Source organism: Taurulus bubalis, assembly GCF_910589615.1.
Source record: "Taurulus bubalis genome assembly, chromosome: 11".
NCBI classification, from domain to species: domain Eukaryota; kingdom Metazoa; phylum Chordata; class Actinopteri; order Perciformes; family Cottidae; genus Taurulus; species Taurulus bubalis.
Window position 1 is genome coordinate 3,260,892 of NC_136599.1, and position 11,494 is coordinate 3,272,385.

An 11,494-nucleotide genomic window follows, 5' to 3' on the forward strand; every position below is an offset into this window, starting at 1 on the left:
CCATTATAATTTGTCTTTAACTTTTATTTGTTTTGTACTTTTTGTAATACATATTGAAAGCTGTCTGTTGTACACTCATGTTAATAAATATTTGTAAAGTACTATTAAAAAATATATTGCAGAATTGTAGAAAAAACACTTACACCATCACTAATAATATAATAAATATAATAATGTTGATTATAACTATATTTAATATATTAATTAGTATTACCATTTTTATTTTATTAGCATATTTATTTTATTCATTAATATTGTTTCTACAATTCTACAATACTATTTTACAATACTTAAAATCTTTATCATTATAACTATGACAGATAATTATGACAATACCGGGTCTTATGAGTATCAAACATTTAAACAAGTCTGTTTTATTATATTGCATATGCTCTGAAAAAAAATGAAAGACAGAAGATGAGTATGATGACTTACATATGTTTCACAAAGACAAAAAACAATTGTTACAACAAGAGAGACTTTGCAAAATGTTCATATTCTGAGAGTATTGTGGATATCTTTAGCTTATCTGTGGTTAATATTCCATAAAACGAGGAGCAACACCGACATACAAAGTCTGGGAGAGTTTTATCACACAAAACACTGAGAACTGGACGACACTGAGAACCGGGACGCTTGTGAAACAGGAAACATCTTCTACTCTGAGAGCAGAGAGACGCTGTGAAGCTTCTGCCAGCAGGTGATCAGGGCCTTGATCACTTTGATCAACCTGTTCCTCTTCCTCTTCTTCCCTCGTGTTTTCTGGACGTCTGAACAAGAGACTTTCTTCCCCTGAAAGAACAAAAGAAGAAGAAGATCTGTTATGCATCAAAATGTTGCCTTTTACCCAACATGGCGTCTTTTTCTGAGGTGGTAGGAGTGTGATGTTCTTGCAGAGTTTGTTTTTGCTGTGTGGTGTGTCCTCCATTGTGTGGGAGTAAATGGATAAACACAAAGGAAAGAATGGAGCTCTCTTCCCCCCCTTCTCCTCACCAGGTCACCCGGGCTGCAGTTGTGCAGGATGAGGTGCTCCATGCTCGCCAGCGGCTTCTCCAGGTCAGACGGCCGCCTGCCGCTCCTCTGACACCGCACCTGCTGAGTCATCCCGTAGATGGAAACCAGGACGCGGTGAGCCTGCCGTGGACCAGCAGCAGGGCGAGGGGGAAGGAAGGGAACACATTATGTGAGAACACAGTCCATCAGGACAAAGTAATGTTGTCCAGTATGGCCCTGTCCATGGTGCTGAAAGTGGACACACTAAAGTGGCATTTACCTTTCCTGAGGGACAGGGGTCTCTCACTTTGGCGCTATTCAATGAGCCAGTCAAATTCTGCACAAAAATCAAAACACACACACTCAAAAGAAAATATGCATTTATTCAAAACATCAGCTTTACTGGTGCAGTGAGACAGTTACAAACAATTAAACAGTTGCAGCCAATCACGTGGTGTTTGAGCATTGCTCCCACATGTTTGATCACAGACTAATAAACTCAAAGAATAGCATGTCGAAAATAGTCACAAAAAAACATAGTATAGTATATATATATATATATATATATATATATATATATATATATATATATATATATATATAAAGGTTTTATATATATATTTTTTAATAACTTATATACATATATATTGTATAACTTATATTATGATATATATATATTTAAAACATACTTTATATATATATTACAATTTTTTTTAATACAAGTAACATCTTGTAATTTGTTGTATTATTTAAAAACCACAGTATTAGTATGTCAAAAAAAGTCATGAATCAGTTGTAAATAATCATAAAAAAGTTAGTTTAATATATCGAAAGAAAAATCATAAGAAGTCATGGTTTATTATGTCAAAACAATTGTTAGACACAGTTCAAAGTATAGTATAAGTAAAAATGATAAGTTTAAAAAACAACATGACTGGAGCAAATTAATCCAAATAAGCATGAATGGTCTCTAATAACCGCACACGTGAGTCCTCGTACCAGATTCTGCAGCTCCACGTAGATGACCTGTCTGTAGGATCCCAGGATCTCCTTGTAGTTACATCTACTTCTCCCACACGCGAGGGCCAGCAAGAGGACCGCCAGCACGCGACGGAGAGTTCCGGTCAGACACTGAGAACAAACGGATGAAGGAGAGAGAGAGAAGGAGAGAAGAGGGGAGAGAGAGAGGTGGTAAAAGACATCATGCAAAGAACAAATGGATTTTCGAGGAGAGCAGTTGGCTCCGGCTCGGACGCGCCAGCTTGTTTTTTTCTTCTACTTTTTTGCACCCCATGATATGAGTCCACGCACGCGCACACACACGCACACACACACACACACACACACACACACACACGCACATAGAGTAAGTCTCCACATCAGTAGCTCTGCAGCAGCCACCCGGAGCCAACTGGCTGCTGCGTAAATACGCACCAGATGATTTGCCTTACCATTTATCATGATATGCTGCAGGACCATCAGACGAGCAAAGCCAATCTCCATCAGCAGCAGCGAGTCCCACAGGAATGAGCCTCCTCCCGATCTGCAAAAAAAGACTTTTCTTTATTGAAAATGCGGTTTCCGCCGGTTTCCGTCATGGATCCCTTGACTCCGCGCTTACAGGATTTCACCAAACAACCCGGCGAAGGAAACCTGTCAGCAATCAATCACCCGCCTTCATCCTTTCGGTTTCGTCGGGCAGACAGGCGGGAGGCCGAGGAGGGGTTGCGCAACTTGCTACATGTGGGTCTTTTCTTCCAAATCCCTGTTTGGTTAAACATGTTGCACAGTGGGAGCTTAAAGGTAGGGGGTGGTGGAAAAATAGCCAATAAAAAAAAAAAAAAAAAAAGCATGGGAGGATCTTTGAAACTAAACTAAATGTGCAAATAGAATTATATTTGACATTCAGATAAACAAGTCTTTTTGGAGAACAGGACTTGTTTGGGAGAAACAGGAAGTTGCGCAACAGACTGTTTCTTTGTTTATTGGATGCTTCAAAGATTTCAGCTAAAAAAAACAAACTGAGAAATCACGAGGAGTTTATGAACAACTAAGAAACGATGTGCACATGAAAAATACAATTCCTCAAAAAAATATATATACCTGAAGAGTTCTGCTCCAAACACTGTAAAAGGTGAGTTTGTATATTTCTGTCGAGTTCGCTTCACATTTTCACACAAAGACAGAAATAAAACAAAATCAACAAATCCATGCAATCAATCTCATTTAATATGAAAGGAAATGACAGATTGGCTTTACATTTTAAACCACTTTACTATAAAAAAAAAACACACCAGCCTCATCACTGCTATTATTATAAATCACATTATTGTCACGTTTTCACTCTTTTGTCTGGAATCGATCTCGTCCCTGCATCTGTGTACTTTTATTTTTTTTACTTGACACACACACACACACACACACACACACACAGCATTCTGGTCTGGTCTTGAAGAACACACAGCTGCACACAGCAACTCTGACGCAATCGTTTTTAATCAATGAGTTCATAAATCAACGTTTCACCTTCAGAAAAAGTTGAGCAGTTGTGTTGCTCTTAACACACAGCTCCCAACATCACTGTGTGTGTGTGTGTGTGTGTGTGTGTGTGTGTGTGTGTGTGAGTGGCTTCAAACCCACAATGCAGAGCGCTGCAGGGACGATGCGTTGGATTGGAGGTCGTCGTCGCTCTGGTTACCGCGACAGAAAGCGATACGGCATTTCTTAAAATGAGCCGTGTGGCAAACACAAGGTCACGAGTCACGTGACGGTGGTTTAAGTATTTACTGACATATTTGATGTGTATCGTAGAACAAAACGTTAAAAGAAGATTTCTTCAGCTCAAGTTAACCACAGAGCGTTTTACTGGAAACAAAAACACATGAAAAAAAAACAACACAGACTTTGTGGGAACAGGAAGTGGGAAAAAATGCCGACTCATTTCCAGGTTTTGGGACTCAAAGTCGTGACCTCGACCCGGCTGAGAAGTCGTAAACTGCAGTTCTACCCGACGACCACAGAACCAACGACCTGCCGTCTACGTGTGGTTCCGAGTTCTAAACCGGTGCCGACATTAAACCTTCTCTCCGTGACTAATCTGTAAAACACTAAACCTGAAGAGGAGGAACCGGGTGGAGAACTCGTGTCCGGAGCCGTTTCCTGCAGGTTGTTGGTTTTTTTTCTCCAGTCCATAACTTCCCCGCGACCTCAGAACGTGTTCTTGATCTTGCCGGCGACGCCCGCCAAGATCTCTCCCGTCTTCTTCTGCCAGTTCAGGACGTGTTTGGACTCGGCGCACCACAGCTCTCCGTGCCGAGGCTCTGCGTTCTCACAGCGCTTCCTCACCTCCTCCTGCTGCTCCTGAGGACGCACACTCAGAGGGTTACACACACAAGATACACACAAGATACACACTCAGAGGGTCACACACACAAGATACACACACAGAGGGTCACACACACACAAGATACACGCAAGATACACACACAGAGGGTCACACACACAAGATACACACAAGATACACACTCAGAGGGTCACACACACACAAGATACACACAAGATACACACTCAGAGGGTCACACACACACAAGATACACACAAGATACACACACAGAGGGTCACACACACAAGATACACACACAGAGGGTTACACACACACACAAGATACACACACAAGTCATACACAAGTTAGACACACAAGTTACACACACGTCACACTCTCACACACACAAATCACTCACACACACATACAAATCACTCCCTCACATCACTCCCTCTCTCACAAATCACTCACACACACGTCTCTCTCACACATACAAATTACTCTCAAATCACTCTCACACACAAATCACTCACACACACACACAAATCACTCTCACACACACAAATCACTCTCACACACAAATCACTCACACACACACACAAATCACTCTCACACACAAATCACTCTCACACACACAAATCACTCTCACACACACAAATCACTCTCTCACACAAATCACTCACACATCACTCTCACACACAAATCACTCTCTCACACAAATCACTCACACATCACTCTCACACACAAATCACTCTCTCACACAAATCACTCACACACACACAAATCACTCACACACACGCACACACAAATCACTCTCACACACAAATCACTCACACACACACAAATCACTCTCACACACACAAATCACTCACACATCACTCTCACACACAAATCACTCACACACACACACAAATCACTCTCACACACACACACATCACTCTCACACACACAAATCACTCACACACACACACAAATCACTCACACACACACACAAATCACTCTCACACACACAAATCACTCTCACACACAAATCACTCACACACAAATCACTCACACACACACACAAATCACTCTCTCACACACAAATCACTCTCACACACACAAATCACTCTCACACACACAAATCACTCTCTCACACAAATCACTCACACACAAATCACTCTCTCACACAAATCACTCACACATCACTCTCACACACAAATCACTCTCTCACACAAATCACTCACACACACACAAATCACTCACACACACGCACACACAAATCACTCTCACACACAAATCACTCACACACACACAAATCACTCTCACACACACAAATCACTCACACATCACTCTCACACACAAATCACTCACACACACACACAAATCACTCTCACACACACACAAATCACTCTCACACACACACACATCACTCTCACACACACAAATCACTCACACACACACACAAATCACTCTCACACACACACAAATCACTCTCACACACACACAAATCACTCTCACACACATCACTCTCACACACACAAATCACTCACACACACACACAAATCACTCTCACACACACACAAATCACTCTCACACACACACACATCACTCTCACACACACAAATCACTCACACATCACTCTCACACACAAATCACTCACACACACACACAAATCACTCTCACACACACACAAATCACTCTCACACACACACAAATCACTCTCACACACACACACATCACTCTCACACACACAAATCACTCACACACACACACAAATCACTCTCACACACACACAAATCACTCTCACACACACACACACATCACTCTCACACACACAAATCACTCACACACACACACAAATCACTCTCACACACACACAAATCACTCTCACACACACACAAATCACTCTCACACACACAAATCACTCACACACACACACAAATCACTCTCACACACATACAAATCACTCTCACACATACAAATCACTCTCACACACACAAATCACTCTCACACACACACAAATCACTCTCACACATACAAACCACTCACACACATACAAATCACTCTCACACACACAAACCACTCACACACATACAAATCACTCTCACACACACACAAATCACTCTCACACACATACAAATCACTCTCACACACACAAATCACTCTCACACACACACACAAATCACTCTCACACATACAAATCACTCTCACACACACAAATCACTCACACACACACAAATCACTCACACACACACACACACACAAATCACTCACACACACACACAAATCACTCACACACACAAATCACTCTCACATCACTCCCTCTCTCACAAATCACTCACACATCACTCTCACACACAAATCACTCTCTCACACAAATCACTCACACACACACAAATCACTCTCACACACACAAATCACTCTCACACACACAAATCACTCACACACACGCACACACAAATCACTCTCACACACAAATCACTCACACACACACAAATCACTCTCACACACACAAATCACTCACACACACACAAATCACTCACACATCACTCTCACACACAAATCACTCACACACACACACAAATCACTCTCACACACACACAAATCACTCTCACACACAAATCACTCTCACACACACACAAATCACTCTCACACACACACACATCACTCTCACACACACAAATCACTCTCACACACACACAAATCACTCACACACACACAAATCACTCTCACACACATCACTCTCACACACACAAATCACTCACACACACACACAAATCACTCACACACACACACAAATCACTCTCACACACACACAAATCACTCTCACACACACACACATCACTCTCACACACACAAATCACTCACACATCACTCTCACACACAAATCACTCACACACACACACAAATCACTCTCACACACACACAAATCACTCTCACACACACACAAATCACTCTCACACACACACACATCACTCTCACACACACAAATCACTCTCACACACACACAAATCACTCTCACACACACACACATCACTCTCACACACACAAATCACTCACACACACACACAAATCACTCTCACACACACACAAATCACTCTCACACACACACAAATCACTCTCACACACACAAATCACTCACACACACACACAAATCACTCTCACACACATACAAATCACTCTCACACATACAAATCACTCTCACACACACAAATCACTCTCACACACACACAAATCACTCTCACACATACAAACCACTCACACACATACAAATCACTCTCACACACACAAACCACTCACACACATACAAATCACTCTCACACACACACAAATCACTCTCACACATACAAATCACTCTCACACACACACACAAATCACTCTCACACACACACACAAATCACTCTCACACATACAAATCACTCTCACACACACAAATCACTCACACACACACAAATCACTCACACACACACACACACACACACACACAAATCACTCACACACACACACAAATCACTCACACACACAAATCACTCTCACATCACTCCCTCTCTCACAAATCACTCACACACACAAATCTCACACAAATCACTTCCTCTTTCACACGTCACTCTCACACACATCACTCTCTCACACACACAGATCACTCTCTCACACAGATCACTCTCTCACACACATCACTCTCTCACACACACACACACACACACACAGATCACTCTCTCACACACACACACACACACACACACACACACACACACACACACACACACACACACACATCACTCTCTCACACACATCACTCTCTCACACACACACACACACACATCACTCTCACACACAGATCACTCTCTCACACACACACATCACTCTCTCACACACACACACACACACACACACACACACAGATCACTCTCTCACACACACACATCACTCTCTCTCACACACACACACACACACACACAGATCACTCTCTCTCACACACACACACACACACACACACACAGATCACTCTCTCACACACACACATCACTCTCTCTCACACACAGATCACTCTCACACACACACATCACTCTCTCTCACACACATCAGAAATCGATGTTCACGCCTCCCTCTGGTCGTCAACGTCTGCATCACTATATATTTATACATTTCCCTCGTGTCCAGAGGCCTTGCTCTTTCCCTTTGAAGCTTTCAGCTGAAGAGAAACGACTGGATGGAAATGTGTTTTCAGGACTACGAGGCCGATGTCTGCGTGCGCGCTGCCGGCCGCGGCTCCTCACCTCGGCGCCGTGCTGCAGCTCAAACTTGTAGAAGAGAGCCCAGGCGTCTCCGAGGTCCGGCTCGATCTTCACCGTCCGGAGGAACCACTCCCTGGCTTTGCTGATCTTACGCTCGCTCCAGAACAACCTGGCGAGAGAGAGAGAGGGTTTGATGAGCGCACTGTAGGAAACAGCAGGACGAAGAGAAGAAGATACATGACCATCTGCTTTTTAAGGAAGAGACGCGCTCGTACTTGGCGACGGCGAGCAGGACGTGAGGGTCGTGTTCGCACTTCTTCAAAGCGTCCACGCTCTTGGTCTTCCTCTGGGGCCGCGCCTCCAAAAACACCGCCTCCGCCCACAGGATGCCTGGGAGGAAGGAACCAACAGAATGTGGTAGAAACACGCTGCGAGGGACCGCGTCCTTCGTGTCCAAAGTTATGAGTAAAACCAGCTGCTTCTGGGGGTCAGAATGCGTCCTCACCCGAATTGGGGCATTCCTGCAGGGCTTTGGCCATCAGGGTGTTGGAGATGTTCTTCAGTCCGGCCCGGAACTCCAGCCGGACCGACTCCAACCTGGTAAAGAGACCATGTTAGAAACATACACGTGTGGCATATTTATATATATATATTTAAAATAAAAAACTGAATTTAGAATCAATGTAAAATAAATACAAATAATAATAAATAAATAATTTATTTATTATTATAATTTTATAAAAATAAATACAAATAATAAAAAAGTACAAATATATCATTCTAAATTATTTATTACTATGGGATTATTATCTTTTTTTACATGGATTCCCCAAGTTCTGTTTTTTATTTTAAATACATGGCATGTATTTATATATGTGGCATATTTATATATATTTATAAATAAATATTTAAAATAAAATAAAAAAACAGAATTTAGAATCAAAGTAAATAAAAAAATATATATAATTGATTTATTATTATAATTTAAAAAATATATATAATTATAAAACATGAATAATTAAAAAATATATATAATTATTACTATAATTTTATAAAAAATAAATACAAATTATAATAAATCAATTAAAATAATTATAATTTATGTATTATTATGGGATTATTACTTTTTACATTGATTCCAAGTTCTGTTTTTTATTTTAAAAGCAAACCATAATATCAATGAGGTGAAAGAAGGAAGCCACTTGAATCCCAAAGTAAATATTTCCAATTGCTCAACATACAAATAAAATATTCTTCAGAAAAAGGTACACATTCAATGTGTATTTGCACATTAAAGCCCCGCCCCCTGAAAGAAAGACCGGCGCGTTCCCTCACCACAGCTCTGGGATCTGCGGGTTCTTGAGGCGGGCCTTCTCCAGGATCGCTCTGGCTCTGGTCAGCTGACCCACGCGCTCCTCCAGACGGGACAGCAGCAGCCACAGCCCGCCGGAGTGGGGACACTTCTTCAACTACAAACAAACAAACAACGCACCAATCAGCTTATTGATCACACGGTGGTGTGACAGTGCACTGATGGACCCTCACCCCTTGGTTGTAGGCCTCCCGGGCCTTGTCCATGTTCTCCCCCTGCTCCTCGATCTGGCCCCTCATCATCCACAGCTTGGGGAAGTCCTCGTAGTGCTTCAGGGCCTCGGTGCACAACTCATGGGCCGCGTCGATGTTCTTCAACACCCACTCCAGCTTCACGGACTTCATGAACACCTGGAGTACAACGTTCATTAATAACAACTTCATGGACACCTGGAGTACAACGTTCATTAATAACAACTTCATGAACACCTGGAGTACAACGTTCATTAATAACAACTTCATGAACACCTGGAGTACAACGTTCATTAATAACAACTTCATGAACACCTGGAGTACAACGTTCATTAATAACAACTTCATGAACACCTGGAGTACAACGTTCATTAATAACAACTTCATGAACACCTGGAGTACAACGTTCATTAATAACAACTTCATGGACACCTGGAGTACAACGTTCATTAATAACAACTTCATGGACACCTGGAGTACAACGTTCATTAATAACAACTTCATGGACACCTGGAGTACAACGTTCATTAATAACAACTTCATGAACACCTGGAGTACAACGTTCATTAATAACAACTTCATGGACACCTGGAGTACAACGTTCATTAATAACAACTTCATGGACACCTGGAGTACAACGTTCATTAATAACAACTTCATGGACACCTGGAGTACAACGTTCATTAATAACAACTTCATGGACACCTGGAGTACAACGTTCATTAATAACAACTTCATGAACACCTGGAGTACAACGTTCATTAATAACAACTTCATGAACACCTGGAGTACAACGTTCATTAATAACAACTTCATGAACACCTGGAGTACAACGTTCATTAATAACAACTTCATGAACACCTGGAGTACAACGTTCATTAATAACAACTTCATGAACACCTGGAGTACAACGTTCATTAATAACAACTTCATGGACACCTGGAGTACAACGTTCATTAATAACAACTTCATGAACACCTGGAGTACAACGTTCATTAATAACAACTTCATGGACACCTGGAGTACAACGTTCATTAATAACAACTTCATGAACACCTGGAGTACAACGTTCATTAATAACAACTTCATGGACACCTGGAGTACAACGTTCATTAATAACAACTTCATGAACACCTGGAGTACAACGTTCATTAATAACAACTTCATGAACACCTGGAGTACAACGTTCATTAATAACAACTTCATGAACACCTGGAGTACAACGTTCATTAATAACAACTTCATGAACACCTGGAGTACAACGTTCATTAATAACAACTTCATGAACACCTGGAGTACAACGTTCATTAATAACAACTTCATGAACACCTGGAGTACAACGTTCATTAATAACAACTTCATGAACTTCATGAACACCTGAAGATGAATTCATAAAAAC

At 41.5% G+C, this 11,494-nt stretch overlaps 2 protein-coding genes across 2 annotated transcripts in view; both read right to left on the minus strand.

The window, feature by feature from the left end:
- Window positions 1-424: 424 nt before the first annotated feature.
- LOC306743880 (uncharacterized protein) lies at window positions 425-2,774 on the minus strand (the record flags this gene model as incomplete). Its single annotated transcript, XM_079226445.1, has 6 exons — window positions 425-792; window positions 994-1,134; window positions 1,274-1,330; window positions 1,993-2,268; window positions 2,428-2,536; window positions 2,665-2,774. 6 exons carry the CDS (start codon window positions 2,772-2,774, stop codon window positions 658-660), a joined length of 828 nt encoding a protein of 275 aa, XP_079082571.1. The 3' UTR covers window positions 425-657.
- A 519-nt stretch (window positions 2,775-3,293) lies between these two features.
- The window catches only part of prpf6 (PRP6 pre-mRNA processing factor 6 homolog), a 19,559-nt gene continuing 11,358 nt past the window's right edge, over window positions 3,294-11,494 (minus strand). Inside the window, exons 16-21 of the mRNA XM_079225910.1 lie at window positions 10,078-10,254; window positions 9,868-10,001; window positions 9,038-9,129; window positions 8,808-8,922; window positions 8,575-8,701; window positions 3,294-4,353 (exon numbers count right to left, since the gene is read on the minus strand). Of these exons, the coding sequence (XP_079082036.1) occupies window positions 4,201-4,353; window positions 8,575-8,701; window positions 8,808-8,922; window positions 9,038-9,129; window positions 9,868-10,001; window positions 10,078-10,254 (798 nt within the window). The 3' untranslated portion in view covers window positions 3,294-4,200. The remainder of the gene's footprint in view (window positions 4,354-8,574; window positions 8,702-8,807; window positions 8,923-9,037; window positions 9,130-9,867; window positions 10,002-10,077; window positions 10,255-11,494) is intronic.